We start from the raw sequence: 16,668 nt of genomic DNA, 5'->3' as shown, positions 1-16,668 counted from the left end.
TTACTTTTATTATTTGTGGTGCCTGCCCCAGTCATGGATCAGCACCCTGTTGTACAGACACAGAACACAAAGACTATGGTGGCCAGAGAGCAACTGAAAAATCGGAACAGGGTGTGGGGTAATAGGCATTTATATAAGACAAAGCTCCAAATATTAGGATTGTCCCTATAGAATCGGGACATCTGGTCACCCTAACAAAAACTGACCCTGCCCCAAAGATCTTACAGTCTAACACGAGAGACATCAGATACATACAGACTTACGGGGGGGATACAAGAAAACAATGAGATACATGCCTTTGGAAAACTAGCAATCTGGCATAAGACCACAAAGTCTATGATACATTTATTTCCAGTACAGAAAGAGCATGGCAGCCAAATACAAAGCAGTATCATTTGTAGGTTTCTCTTGGCAGTTTGTAATCTTCTTGAAGTGCAAGGATTAAAACTGCTTGTTTGAATGCTTGTGGAAGTGAGGCTTACTCTTAAAAGTGACTGTGTAAATGACACCTTCTTATTTGAGAGGTGATTCCTGTTCTTTCGTAAAGTCTTATCTGCTCACCTTTGTATTGAGAATACATTTTTTTGACTTGTGTTAGAACAAAACCTCTATCATAGCTGTGCTGCTATCTCACAATTCATCAACAGAATTGTTACCCTGCATTCTGATTCAATGTTCAAAATCAAACCTTCAGTTATGTGTGCAACCTCATCAAAGACAGGAGCAACTGATGTATATTTAGGAGTTTGACCTCCAGATTTCAGGGTAAATTTGCTGGGCTGGCAGTTAGGGGGTGGGGGATGCCATTATTTTAAACTGACCACATTTACTAGGGAATGACTCAAAGAGAACAAGCCTGGGAAGCCACATTGCCATCTGATGGTGCATCAGACATCAACAGAGTAAAAATGCACTTTCACGTTTTGAAGCACACTTCTACATACCTGACTGCTATCCTAATGAGTGAACAAAATCTTAATGCAGAAAAAGTGTGGATGTACAAAGGTGATTGAGTAAAAACAGTGATGCTGCTGAATTTTGCTGAATTTAATTGATAATTTTCCCCAAAAAGTATCATGGAAAAATGACTACTCTTATTCTAGGGTTCATTATATTTAAGGAGTTGAGTAAACTGATTGGCTGAACAGAGCTAAAGGCTTTTTAGAATACAAACAGATCTTTAAAACCGAAGGAGAAAATATTAGACGTATGTGATGCAATAGATAGAAAATCTTGCTGTTTGACTCCTCACTGAAGTTTCATAGTTTTCATTTTCATTGTGTTTATTTTTCCTACTGAACAAAAATGTTCTCTGATGGTTGTAATCCTTCCTACATGCTTTGTCCATGCCAGAATGAGTGTTAGTGGCAAATTGAGCTAAAATAAGAGCAGCTGTTGATTTCAAATTTAAATTAGCTGACTAGCTGTGCTATGTCGGTAAAGATGTTTATCCCAGACTACCACTATGTTTATTGTTAAGCATTTCTTCTGAAAAACATAAATTAATAATTTATCTTAAAAGTGAACGGCAAACCTTTTGTTCCCTCAGAAGATCCCTGCTTAGACCATTCCAGATGAGAAAAATACTTAAACAGTATTTTTAAAAACACAGCAAAATTAATCAAAATAAACATCTAAATATCATCTCCTCTTTTTAGCTAAGATCAAATATAGTCAGTTTATAGCTGATATATCCTTTAATAAGGTGCAGTTTCTTGCACTTACAGGTTATTTTTTTTCTCTTTCTAATGTAATTCCATCCCACTGTGATAATTTAAGCCCTGAATATCAAGGGCCAACTTTTCAGCAAGACTCCTATATTGAGTGCAAATTTGACCTTATTTGCTTGTTAAAAAGGCCAGGGGAAAGTTTTTGCGGGTGCATTTTTGTACACCACCTGGAATTTTGGACTTCAATTTTCTTGTCGCAACCAGCTATAAACATTATAGAAAATGTGTTTTTACAACTTACTAGAAAGGTAGGTTATCAGAATAAATGGAAAATTATGGGAAAATTGTGTGTAAAAGGAAGGGAAATAAACATCTCGGACAAGACAACTAAATTTTGAAGACTTAAGTGATCCAGCAGATTTCAAATATTGGGGGGCATTGCTTTAAAAAATGATAAATTCTGCTGGGTTTAATAAATTATCCTGTAGGCATGACATTATTATTTACATTCTTCTCACACCTGTGTTGACACATGGCAGTAACTACATTCTTGAATCCCTCTTTGTCATTGACTGCCGCGTCCATCTGCTCTGTGGCACTGAGATAATATGTTCTATTCTGCCCTCCCTGCGAAGGATGGTTCTTAAGGTTTCTCTTGGGCACCCTTGTTTCGTCTCACCAGTTGGTTTCCTCTTGACAGCTGTAGCATTATTTATATCTTTTTTTTTTCAAGTTCAAAAACTTTAAAAAAAGTGACATTTCCAGTGCCCTGAGTGAATGCTATGGAAAATTGTCTCATTTTCCTTTCAAAAACTTGAATATTCAATTAATATTTTCAAAAATGGCTAGTGGGGAGAGAGGGTGGAGTGGTGGTTGCCTCTCTTTCTGGGCACCCAACTGCAAACACATTTTAAAGAAGCTCAGTTGTTTTTTTTTTTTTTAAGAGGACAAGTGCTCAGCATTCCATAAGTATCAGGCCACTTTATGGTGTCTCAAGTTGGAATCCCAGAAATGGAATCACTAGAATGTGTCCAGAAAATTTAGGCCATAGTTCCCATGTTGTACTAGTGATGGATATTCCTTGTCTCTGATTTGGGTAGACTTTTTATTTTGTTATATATTGGTTTGGTTTTGTATTTTTAATTTAAAAAGTGTTTAGGTCTGAGCATACGGGATGTAAAGCTCAGCCTGCAGATTTTTCCTTTTCTTTCACTTTCAGTTTTATTGCTGTTGATTTTGTTTTTGCTAGTGTCACAAATGTTTATTCAGATTTAGCGATCAAACAAGTAAAAAGTACAGTATGTGAAAGAAAACATTTGTGTATGCATAATGTATGATATTGTGTTTAGAAAATTCCAGGAAGGCAAAATTGTTTCATTAATGTCAGCTACTGAGACAGTAATTTTTAAACTTATAAAATAGGTAATTTGTTAATTAATTTAGACCTGAGATTAAGTATTAACCTCAGACCATCATCTTTATCCACTTTGTTTGTGCCATAATCTGTGCCAGTGTAAGCAACTGTAGCTTGTGGGAAGTAAGTCAGTGATAACTATTCCTGTTTACCAAATTCTGCTCTAATGTAAAGTTCTGATGTTACTAACCAAATGGGAACATTATATATCAAATCTGGTTTCAGGCTATAGCTGCAGGCTTAATCTTGAGAGATGCTGAACACCTACAAATGCCATTTAAAGTAATGAGAATGTTGGGAACTGAGTACCTCTTGAGATTAGGCACTAGTAAAGGTATGGTATTCTACGACAGGAGAACATCTAGAGAAAATATTTTTTCATTCCAGATCTTTAATATGACTGAACAGAAACCCCCTACTGATTGGGGCAACATTTACAAAGAGTCGTATTGGAGTCAGTCACTCTAATCTTCTTAAACACAATCCTCTTAAACAGCAGAGACAGTAAAAGTCTTTGGAAACAAATCAGTTTTAATAGTTGTAAACGGAAAAGAGACTCTAATACTTGGGAAACCTCTGTAGTTGTCACAGTGATGTTGTGGAGTTTGTGAACAAGAGAGCAATTGGTCCATCAAACAATATCTATATGAAGACATGTCTGTGTAAACATTTGAGAAACCCTATACTATGTCTTACAGAAAATACATGTTTAAAAACAGGGTACTGTAAAAATTACCTCAACATTCCTCTTTTTCATGGGTAATATTTGCATGTTGTTATAGGCAGATTGCTTGACACTTTCCACTATAAAAGATCCTGTTTTGAGTTGCTTATTGCTTTGCCAAACTTTCACCGTTTAGGCTGAAATTTTCCATGACAAGTGCCTGCCTTGCACTGAATATTTGTGAAAAAAATTAAGCCAAAATATTTTAGTCATTTATGAGAATGAGGCTAGGAAAAATATGCTGTTTTGCTCGTATTAAAAAGTTCTTAAGTCCCTTTCTTTTAACATCTGTTATGCCGTCTGGAATAGGGGCTTGAAACTTGGAAAGTGAGTGGCCTTTGTGTCAAGGATGTGCCTTTTGTCATCACTGTGAAAATATGCCCAGATTTGGGCAAGTTGTAAGCCTTTGAAAAAGTCACAGTTTGCACATACGTCATAGAGATGTTCCATTTTAACAGTTAAATCTCTGAAGACTGTCTTCTCTGAGCATACATGAGCCTCTGTTAGTGCCGACCAGATTCTGCATGCCCCCTCTTCCATCTCCCCAGCTCTTCCATATAATGGGACTGTGCATGTGGATGCTCCAGACCAGCGTTACGGGGCAAATCCAGACTTTTCCTCTTATGGCTGCTCCCAGCTGGTTTGGATCTGGGTAGAACCAGACACTGGAACTGAGAACAGGGAGCCTCTCTCTCTTTCCTGAGCTCTCACTGACTCCCTCCTGGTACCCAGGTATCATGGAGAAGGACGTTCTTTAATTCAGTTAATGAAGAAATAAAAGCCAGACTGTGGGAGAGGGGCAGGGGGAAGGAATAGATTGAGACATGGAGTCTGGTGAGATTGGGGAGCAGGGAAGAGAGAAACTGGGACTGAGAGCTGAGAGGAGGAGGGGCTAGGGCAAAGAGACTGAGACTAAGAACTAGTGGGTGGGGAATAGAGTTTGAGAAAGGGTAGACATCAGACAAGGAACTGGGGGAGAACTGGTAGTGGCTTCACAAAGAAAAAGTGGGACAAGGAGCCTGGAAGGCAGGGGGAGATTGGGAAAAGGAGCTGAGGGAGAGAGGGGATATGGCTCTAAGATTAGATGAGGAACCTGGAAAGGGAAACAGCTGGGCAGTGGGGTGGAATCAAACAAGTGGTCAGGAGGGGAGAACTGAAACTGTCTGGACAAGGACATTGGGGACAGGGAATTGGGGCAGGTGTGGGGAACTTGGGACTGGCTCAGCAAAGTTCAGCCTGTGCACTAAATGAGGCAAGGGTCCAATGAAAAAAATAGTATGTAATCATGTAAGTAAAGACTGTATCATAATGTGCAGGGAAGAGGATATGAGCAGAAAATTAAGGTGGTATATGGAACCTTTAATTGTGGTATCTCCTAACTTGAACATGCAACCTTAATAACATTCTTTCAATGTAGTTTTTGTGTGTAATTTTCTTTAGGATTAAGCTGTGATAAAATGGTTGAAAATTGTAATGTAGTAATTTCTAAAACTATTCTAAATAAAAAATAATTAAAACATCTTTTTGGGATTACCCATAGCTAAGTTTGCAAAATTGATTTCCATTATTTTCTCCTCCCCATCTCCTGTTTTTTTATGAAGTTATTTATGAATATTAATGCCTACTATTACTCTTGCTTAACACAAATATCTGTACACTGGAAGTGTGCCGTGCTTGATGTCAGATGAAAAGATGAAAAATGCATTTTTATTTTTTTGGGAGAAATTGAATAAAATCTGTTAAACCATTTGTGAGATATTGAAGAGTTGGGAGAAAAAAAATACTTTCTTGATTGTAAAAGATTAATGTAATATTTCCCTTAAAAACTCACAAAAACTAGCATTAAAAACTTGACATGAATAATACTGTGTATTGATGAGAATGTCCATGACACACTAGGAAAAACAATGCATCAGATAACCAAGTTATAAATGAGAGAACGAGTGACTCTGGGCTTGTCTACATTACCCGCTGGATCGACAGGCAATGATCGATTCAGTGGGGGTCAATTTATCGCATCCAGACATGATAAATCGACCGCCGAGTGCTCTCTCGTCTCCAGTACTCCACCAGGGCGAGAGGCACAGGCGGAGTCAACAGGAGAGTGTCAGCCATCAACTTATGGCAGTGAAGACACCACAGTAAGTGATCTAAGTACCAGAGGGGTAGCCGTGTTAGTCTGGATCTGTAAAAGCAGCAAAGAATCCTGTGGCACCTTATAGACTAACAGACGTTTTGGAGCATGAGCTTTCGTGGGTGAATACCCACTTCTTCAGATGCATGTGGTGGAAATTTCCAGGGGCAGTATATATATGCTAGCAAGCAAGCTAGAGATAACGAGGTCAGTTCAATCAGGGAGGATGAGGCCCTGTTCTAGCAGTTGAGGTGTGAAAACCAAGAGAGGAGAAACTGGTTCTGTAGTTGGCAAGCCATTCACAGTCTTTGTTCAGTCCTGAGCTGATGGTGTCAAATTTGCAGATGAACTGAAGCTCAGCAGTTTCTCTTTGAAGTCTGGTCCTGAAGTTTTTTTGCTGCAGGATGGCCACCTTAAGGTCTGCAATAGTGTGACCAGGGAGGTTGAAGTGCTCCCCTACAGGTTTTTGTATATTGCCATTCCTAATGTCTGATTTGTGTCCATTTATCCTTTTCCGTAGAGACTGTCCAGTTTGGCCAATGTACATAGCAGAGGGGCATTGCTGGCATATGATGGCGTATATTACATTGGTGGATGTTCAGGTGAATGAACTAGTGATGGTGTGGCTGATCTGGTTAGGTCCTGTGATGATGTTGCTGGTGTAGATATGTGGGCAGAGTTGGCATCGAGGTTTGTTGCATGGATTGGTTCCTGAGCTAGAGTTATTATGGTGCGGTGTGCTGTTACTGGTGAGAATATGTTTCAGGTTGGCAGGTTGTCTGTAGGCAAGGACTGGCCTGCCACCCAAGGCCTGTGAAAGTGTGGGATCATTGTCCAGGATGGGTTGTAGATCCTTGATGATGCGTTGGAGGGGTTTTAGCTGGGGGCTGTATGTGATGGCCAGTGGAGTCCTGTTGGTTTATTTCTTGGGTTTGTCTTACAGTAGGAGGCTTCTGGGTACACGTCTGGCTCTGTTGATCTGTTTCCTTATTTCCTCGTGCGGGTATTGTAGTGTTGAGAATGCTTGGTGGAGATTTTGTAGGTGTTGGTCTCTGTCTGAGGGATTAGAGCAGATGCGGTTGTACCTCAGTGCTTGGCTGTAGACAATGGATCGTGTGATGTGTCATCAAAGAGGCTGATAAAGGAGGTGCCATTGTCATCATGAACAGGTCTGACTACCAAAAGGAGGCCGCCAGACAACTCTCCAATACCAAATTCTACAGGCCACTTCCCTCAGATCCCACGAGGAATACACTAAGAAACTACAGCATCTACTCAGGACACTCCCCACACTAACACCAGAAGAAATCAACATACCCCAAGAGCCCCGACCAGGGTTATTCTATCTACTACCCAAGATCCACAAACCCGGAAATCCTGGACGCCCCATCATCTCGGGCATTGGCACTCTCACTGAAGGACTCTCTGGATATATGGACTCTCTACTCAGACCCTATGCCACCAGCACTCCCAGCTATCTCCGTGACACCACTGATTTCCTGAGAAAACTACAATGCATTGGTCACCTCCCAGAAAACACCATCCTAGCCACCATGGATGTAGAGGCTCTCTACACAAACATCCCACACACAGATGGAATACAAGCTATCAGGAACACTATCCCTGACGATGCCACAGCACAACTGGCTGCTGAACTCTGTGCCTTTATACGTACACACAACTATTTCAAATTTGATGACAATATATATCTCCAGATCAGTGGCACTGCTATGGGCACCCGCATGGCCCCACAATATGCCAATATCTTTATGGCCGACCTGGAACAATGCTTCCTCAGCTCTCGTCCACTCACGCCCCTTCTCTACCTACGCTACATTGATGACATCTTCATCATCTGGACCCATGGGAAGGAGACTCTGGAAAAATTCCACCACGATTTCAACAGCTTCCACCCCACCATCAACCTCAGCCTGGACCAATCTACATGGGAGGTCCACTTTCTTGACACCACGGTGCAAATAAGTGATGGTCACATTAACACCACCCTATATCGAAAACCTACCGACCGCTATGCCTACCTTCATGCCTCCAGCTTCCATCCCGGACACATCACACGATCCATTGTCTACAGCCAAGCACTGAGGTACAACCGCATCTGCTCTAATCCCTCAGACAGAGACCAACACCTACAAAATCTCCACCAAGCATTCTCAAAACTACAATACCCGCACGAGGAAATAAGGAAACAGATCAACAGAGCCAGGCGTGTACCCAGAAGCCTCCTACTGCAAGACAAACCCAAGAAATAAACCAACAGGACTCCACTGGCCATCACATACAGCCCCCAGCTAAAACCCCTCCAACGCATCATCAAGGATCTACAACCCATCCTGGACAATGATCCCACACTTTCACAGGCCTTGGGTGGCAGGCCAGTCCTTGCCCACAGACAACCTGCCAACCTGAAACATATTCTCACCAGTAACAGCACACCGCACCATAATAACTCTAGCTCAGGAACCAATCCATGCAACAAACCTCGATGCCAACTCTGCCCACATATCTACACCAGCGACACCATCACAGGACCTAACCAGATCAGCCACACCATCACTAGTTCATTCACCTGAACATCCACCAATGTAATATACGCCATCATATGCCAGCAATGCCCCTCTGCTATGTACATTGGCCAAACTGGACAGTCTCTACGGAAAAGGATAAATGGACACAAATCAGACATTAGGAATGGCAATATACAAAAACCTGTAGGGGAGCACTTCAACCTCCTTGGCCACACTATTGCAGACCTTAAGGTGGCCATCCTGCAGCAAAAAAAACTTCAGGACCAGACTTCAAAGAGAAACTGCTGAGCTTCAGTTCATCTGCAAATTTGACACCATCAGCTCAGGATTGAACAAAGACTGTGAATGGCTTGCCAACTACAGAACCAGTTTCTCCTCTCTTGGTTTTCACACCTCAACTGCTAGAACAGGGCCTCATCCTCCCTGATTGAACTGACCTCGTTATCTCTAGCTTGTTTGCTAGCATATATATACTGCCCCTGGAAATTTCCACCACATGCGTCTGAAGAAGTGGGTATTCACCCACGAAAGCTCATGCTCCAAAACGTCTGTTAGTCTATAAGGTGCCACAGGATTCTTTGCTGCTTTTACAGATCCAGACTAACACGGGTACCCCTCTGATAATTGACACCATGCAAGGCACTGCATTTAGCCATATGGAGTGGAAATCCATCAACCTCATGAAGAAACTTGCACAAATACAGACAGATATCATCTTCCTTTCCAAATGCAAACGGATGGACATCATACCAAATGGACTAAAGGTAAAAAATCCACTGCTATCTACATACTACACAGACCACAGTGAGAGATTATGCCATACTCTATCAAAAAAACTGAGGAACCACCTGATCAGCATCCTATACAGCAAACAGAAAAACATCAAAAAAGAGCTCTCCAACCTGGAGACTCTCATTAATAACCAAACTTCTATACAAACTTCACTAGAATAAGACAGGAGATCTACATTACTCACTTCACCTCTCTACAAAGGAAAAAGGACTGTAAGCTGTCTAAACTCCTACCTGCCACATGGGGCCACAACCATGGTACCCCTAACCCACCCAGCAATATCGTCAATTTATCCAACTACACACTCAGCCCAGAAGAAAAGTCTGTCCTGTCTCGGGGACTCTCTTTCTGCCCTGCCACCCCCACCAACATGATACAGTTCTGTGGCGATCTGGAAGCCTACTTTCGCCGTCTCCGACTCAAAGAATACTTCCAGGACAACACTGAACAGTGCACTGATACACAGGTGCCCTCCCACCAACAGCACAAGAAGAAGAACTCCACATGGACTCCTCCTGAGGGTCGAAATAACAATCTGGACCTATACATTGAATGCTTCTGCCGGCGTGCACAGGCAGAAATCGTGGAACAACAACATCGCTTGCCTCACAACCTAAGTCGTGCAGAACGCTTAGGTCTGTTAGTCTATAAGGTGCCACAGGATTCTTTGCTGCTTTTACTGATCTAAGTACATTATTCACGTAGCTGAAGTTTCAGAGTAGCAGCCATGTTAGTCTGTATCTGCAAAAAGAACAGGAGTATTTATGGCACCTTAGAGACTAACACATTCATTTGAGCATAAGCTTTTGTGGACTACAGCCCCACTTCATCGGATGCATGTAGTGGAAAATACAGTAGGAAGATAATTATATACAAAGAGAACATGAAACAATGGGTGCTACCATACATACTATAAGGAGAGTGATCAGCTAAGGTGAGCTATTATCAGCAGGAGAGAAGAAGAACTGTTGTCTGATATATTTTCTAATAATGCATTAGTTATAATCAAGGCACTGGTTGGCATGGAGACATAATAAAATTATCCACTCATATCACATATCCTTAAGTTTCGTTCTGTAGACATTTAGTATGGTAATGTAATGTTTTTAAAAGTAATATCAATTTACTTCCAATATTCAGTGCAAGTAACTTGTCTGTCCTTGGCAAATTTATGTTACCTACAGCGTGGGTAGAAATAAAATAATTGAAAAATTACTAAATTTAAAACTGAGGTTTTTGAATAACTAGGCAGGCTCTGTATTATGTGTTCATTTGCCATTCATGGCAGATCAGACTTGCGCTTGTGACTTCTTTTTGTATCGTTGTACGCTTTCAAAATGGTAATTGAGGCAATTTCTGTGATAATCCACAATTCATAATCATCTGGACAATGGAACGGACACAAATGAGAAAACAACCGTCTCTCATTATATCTGTGTTGTATTTTATGTTACTCTGCAGTGGTGGTGAGTCAAATTATAAGAGGACAGAAATTATGTCCCTCCCTCTCTTAGAAGTTACACAAGTGGCATTATTATGTGCTGTTGGTGTATCTATGGGACTCCTGTATGGACCAAGATGTAGACTTCAGAAGAGAATTGTCTGTCACTTCATTTCCTGTACTGCAAAAAATGTACTAAATAATCTATATGGTTGGCAGTCTGCATTCTGGGGAGTCAAAAGGGAAGCAGGAGACTCAGTTACTTGTGATACACTAATAAATAGTCTTTCTATTTCAGAGCTGACATCTCTGTCAATGTGATGCTTATGCTGTTTTTATCTGGTATATCATATGAATTTTATGTACTGTTTAATTACTGCAGCAATAATTTGTTTGCAGGAGGATTGCCAGAGAAAATTCTCCTCTCTTGCCCAGTGTCATCCCCCAAAAATGTTTTCCCTGGCTCTGAGTATTCAGAAGCATCCTGTTTCTAAAATACAGTTTTCCTTTCTTCTGTGTGTTTTCTATAGTTCATATATTCAGCATAAAGTGCCCAATCCTGCAAACAGTTAGTACTAAGTGGGCTCAGTACGATGAGAAGTCTCACTGAAATCCAGTGGTCACACCCAATAGGTTTGCAGACCCCACATTAGTCTGTCTTCCTTGTTCTGCATCTCTGATACATTAACGTGACTTCTCGTTTCTTAGACATCTCTGATATAAATCAGTTTACAACAGGGATTTAGCTTTCATTGATGCAAATTCTTACAAAAACCTATGAAAAAATATTTTAAAAGTTGCCAATGACTAATCCAAAGAAAAAGGTACATTCCCTATGTGAGCTGCACTTCCTGTCTTATATTTTTTGTACTGTGTAGATTCCTTATTTTACTTAATTTATATGTAATTTCTAAAATCTTCCCTAGCTCGAAAAACGAAGAAGAAGATCAAAGGAATTCAGCAGTCCAATGTGACAGCAGCCAGGGATGCTTCTGAAAGTCCCGTAAGCAAGAGTATAGTTCCTGCATCTTTGCCACAGCTAACCCCTACCCTGGTTTCCCTGCTGGAAGTCATTGAGCCAGAGGTTCTGTATTCAGGCTACGACAGTACGCTGCCTGACTCAACATGGCGTATAATGTCAACTCTCAACATGTTAGGAGGACGGCAAGTGGTAGCTGCAGTAAAATGGGCAAAGGCAATACCAGGTAATACAGAGATATTTGGTAAAAGATGTGAGTTTTTGTCCCAAATTATAATCTTTTATCTTTTATTTTGACCATTTCCTTCAATACCTTTCTGGACTAACTATCTTATTGATTAATATCTTAGATAAATTATGGGTACGTCTTCACTACTGGCCGTATTGGCGGATAGCAATCGATTTCTCAGGAATTGATATATCGCGTCTCATCTAGACGCGATATATCGATCCCCGAACGCGCTCCTGTCGACTCCGGAACGCCATCAACGCAAACGGCGGTAGCGGAGTCGACAGAGGGAACTGCGGACGTCGATCCCGCGCCATGAGGACGATAAGTAACTCGATCTAAGATACTTTGACTTCAGCTACGTTATTCACGTAGCTGACATTGCGTATCTTAGATCGATCCCCTCCCCTAGTGTAGACCAGTCCTATGTTTCAAATACCTACCAACAATACAGACATAAAACGGATCCAGAATCTCTTTTTGATTTCTTTGGATTACAATTTGAAGTTAAATTAAGTTGGACTCTTCAGTCCCAGTGTGATAAAATATACACACCACATGAACAGTTTTTAAAAAACTTTAACACAGAAAAAGAGAAGTGTTCCTGGGTCTGTTTCCACAGCAATTTCGAATGTAGTGCTTCATTATTAATTTTTAGCAAGAGGGTTCGCATAATTCAGGGAGCAACCCATCTGGTCCCCTTCTCCTTAACTGAATTGTCTCCATAGCCACTTTGTCCTCACGTTCCTCCACTCTGCCCATCCTTCCTACCTTAATGGGAACAGTCATTGCCATCTCTAATCCAGGACCAGGAGCAAAGCCTGATGTTCCATTTTGTTCAGGCACCATAGCTGCTTCCACAAAATTGGGTCTGTTACATGTGACTTTTAAAGGAGAATTGCCAATATGCCTCCCATTTGTAGAGTCAGTAAGGATGCTGTATTTACAGCTTGTGTTGGCTTTCTTTCACATCAGGAAACAGGCAGCTCACATGAGTTCTCAAATTCATGCATAGCATCCTATTGCATGGTCCTCGGACAGACTGAAATGTGATGCCGTTGAGCATCTGGGAGAGCTATAAACAGGAAAACTGTCACACCTGCTTCTGCTGTGTTTGGCTCTAGGCAGTGGCAGTGGTATTAGCCACCCTTTTCCATAAATAAATCTAAAGAGTGACGTACAATGTACACATAAGTAAAGATGTAATGTAACTTGCCCTCTCATTTTACACGATTGTCTCACCTTTTTTTGAAAATAAACCTATTTGGAGTTGCAAGAAAAGACTAGATTCAAACATTTATTCTGGAATAGGGAGATTGAAATGTCCCTTATGGCTTGTGTACACTGGGAAAATAATTTGAATGAAGTAAAGGTGTTAGCATCCACCCAGCAGTTTTGTTACGTTATCTATTCTGGGATAAAAAGTGACTTTATTCCAGGATAAACACTTAGCTTTGGAAGCACACTTTTTATTCTGAATTAGTGTGTCCACATGAGGAGCTCTTCTAGTTAATTTCCTCAGGTAGACAAGCTCTTAATCTTACAGAAGATGATACTTCTTGAGAGACTGCTCTATTATTTAATAATAATATTATTACTACTAGTAACTGTTCTGATCATACCAGGCCTTTTTATCTTTCTTTTCTTGATCAATCTATCACTACAGCTTTTCTTCACAACAGTCTTTCATTTTATTGTGTTTGTTTACTTTGCTTTCTTGCACCCCCGCAGAAATCATAGTAGTCCTCCATTTGGGTTATCACAGTTAGTTGCTGTGGAAATGTTTATGATGTCCAGAGGACTATTGCCTCAGGTGGGAAATAAACTAGGCAAGCAGTTGGAACTGATAAGGAACAAAGATCATTTTGTTAGCCCTAGTATCATTAGTTAACAATAAAGAATGATTAAACAAATGTACAGAAAATAAGATGAGCTGTATCCTGAAGTTTTTACGTCAGAGGAATTTTGCCCGAGCGGTGTTTGAGTAAGGACCTCGGGGTTTGACCGAGTAGTTTTGAAATGAGTTCTAAACAGTATTACTAATGTCTTTAAAGTAGCAATATGGAGGGGGAGTTTCCTACCTTCAGAGGTGCCTGCCTTTATTTTGAAGTAGACCAGATTGAGAGGCTATATAATTTGGGCATATTAATTCACCAGATATCATCATTTTAAACATCTCAGGGAAATAGAACTGAAGTGACCTTTTTGGGATGTCAAGTATCTGATGACGTTAAATAAAGTCAACTTGAATCTAAATTTGGTAAGGACTCAGTGTGGCAGAAAATCTTGTTAAAAGCAGCCAGGGCTTGACATGAGCTACCACTGTAGATTTAAAGCTATCTACATTTTAAATCTGCTCAGGGGAGCAATTTTAAGATCTAACACATTTCTTCATTATGTTTGTTGGCCATGTTTATTCTGTATATTGCTATAATGTTACAGGCAGTTAGTGATGATGAGTAATATGGTACATATTCTATGATTTGTGACTACTGTTTACAATTACTGTTGAATAAGAGACAGTTTAAAATAAAGCCAGTGGACTTCAGTCTGAAGTCACTGTAATATTTACACAAGATAGTTGAACTAGTTTTGTCTGCTTATGAGGAAATAAATTAACTTAATTAGTCATCATTTGTAGGATATTTTTCAGTCATCTTCATTTCCAGTTACATGGGGAAAATTTTTTTCTGAATTTTTAATATTATACGCCCTTCTGATTTCTGTAGTACTTTTCAAGAGATCTCCAAGTGACACACACTCTTCCAGGAGGAAACAATCACCTGGAGGTTAGGGGTGTATATGTACTCAGGAATAATATATAATATTTTTTAAAAGTAAGGTATAAATGTTATCTTTTCTCCTACTTATCCTTTTCAGTGCATTTCTGTATTCTGTGTAATTAAAGCTGTGGAAGGCCACAAATTCAAACCAGCTCAAGAATTCAGTTATGCTAAAGACTTCCAAAGTCTGAAGACTGGCAAAGAGATTGTGACTATAACCACATTAAGTTGGGTCCAATGGGTGGGCATTGTTTCATCTGCATAGGCAAAAAAAAAAATTTAGGCTAATGAAGGATTCATTAAATTGTATGCTAAGCAGCTGAATATAATCTTGGTAACTTTAAAATTATGCTGAAGTTTTGTATATTACTTTGATGAACAGCAAGAATTTGCAGGTAAGAGACACACTGTTAGTTTTTCTAATCTCCCATCCTCATCTTCCCTACCACCACAAGTGCAGTCTGTTCTTTCTCAGCATACAGATGCACTTTTAATTAAATCAGATTATTTAGCAACTAACAACATAAAATACAGAAGTACTTGATTATATCTGTTCATTGCAGTTCGACACACAATTTTGATGTCTTCAAGTCTACATGCACCACCAAAACTAAAGAAAATAATATGAAACACATTTTAAAATACTGCTGTGTATTAATAACACTATATTTGTACTGATTATTTGTTTGATAGATTTGAAAAGTAGCAGTTCCTAAGCATGACTTGTTCACTGCCTACACTGTTATATTTTGTATTTTTTAGGTTTCCGAAATTTACATTTGGACGACCAGATGACCCTTCTTCAGTACTCATGGATGTTCCTGATGGCTTTTGCTCTAGGATGGAGATCATATAAACAGTCAAATGGAAACCTGCTGTGTTTTGCACCAGATCTGATTATTAATGAGTAAGTAGTGCATGAATCATTTTCCCCATATGCCAGAACTGTATTAAACTCCCTGAAACATTTTTCTGCCATAAGAGTATTTTTAATAAATAAATCCTGCTAATGTATGTCAGTAGGTAACAAAATTGTGCAAAGAATCACTGTACTGACATTTTGCCTGCAAATCGGTTTCCTTTTAGCACATGATATGTATGCTTTTAAATAAGTCAACTGAAGTAATGATCTTTTAGAACTAGCTGAAAGTTTGTTTCTGTGTGGGTGAGGGTGGGTGGGTTGATGGATGGATTCTATTTTGTTGATGCACCTGCATTATTCATTACAATAATTAGTTCCAAAGGGTCAGGAAAAAATGGTGCTAACTGGATATTTCTCTTAAAGTTCTTTGTTGAAAAAAGAAGACTGGCAAATGGTATAAACTGCTAAACAATAATACTATCATTGTCACTGACCTGATCAGTTAAATCAGTTGGTGGCATTTATGGTACTGTTGATCTAGTTGCTGGTATATAGTTAAAATGTTTGCTTCACTTGAACCCATTTAAAAAAAGGAGAATTTTACAGAACACAATTTAAAGAATTTGTGTAGCTAATCATGTTTCTGTGTCACCCTTATCGTACAAGTAGGCCCATGGACGGCTGTTTGTAATTCCACAGCTGTTCTATTTTGAACTCTCTAATAGGAATCTACTGTAAAACTGCAGATTGCAAAAAGTCAGTTTATAGACAAATCATGTGCCCAGGATAATGCTCTTTTCTAACCAGTTTTATCCATTTTCAGGAAACATTGGTGGTTCTTTTTGTGCATTTTTTTGAGTAATTTGCTAGAGCATTTGGACTTCTTTTCTCTTTCATTTATAGGGCTTTATTCTCTTCTAACTGTTTTTGTGTAAATTGTGAGCAAATCCAGTTCAGACAGTGGAGTTACACTAGCACATAACATTGGTCTAGAAGAGAATCGGGCTCATACCGTATATAATATAAAGATAACATAAGACTTTAACTCTAAGTTAGTTCTAACTTGTTTGGTTTTTGATATTTTGATGATAAAA

General features: G+C 39.7%; 1 protein-coding gene across 2 annotated transcripts in view; it reads left to right on the top strand.

Annotated features, from left to right (window-relative positions):
* The window catches only part of NR3C1 (nuclear receptor subfamily 3 group C member 1), a 163,370-nt gene that overhangs the window by 125,542 nt on the left and 21,160 nt on the right, over positions 1-16,668 (top strand). For both annotated transcript variants that reach the window (XM_050962622.1, XM_050962621.1), the window contains exons 5-6: positions 11,648-11,926; positions 15,475-15,619. In XM_050962622.1, coding sequence (XP_050818579.1) covers positions 11,648-11,926; positions 15,475-15,619 — 424 coding nt within the window. The remainder of the gene's footprint in view (positions 1-11,647; positions 11,927-15,474; positions 15,620-16,668) is intronic.

The sequence above is a fragment of the Gopherus flavomarginatus genome, chromosome 7 (genome assembly GCF_025201925.1).
Source record: "Gopherus flavomarginatus isolate rGopFla2 chromosome 7, rGopFla2.mat.asm, whole genome shotgun sequence".
Lineage (NCBI taxonomy): Eukaryota > Metazoa > Chordata > Testudines > Testudinidae > Gopherus > Gopherus flavomarginatus.
This window is presented reverse-complemented; position numbering and strand designations above follow the sequence as displayed.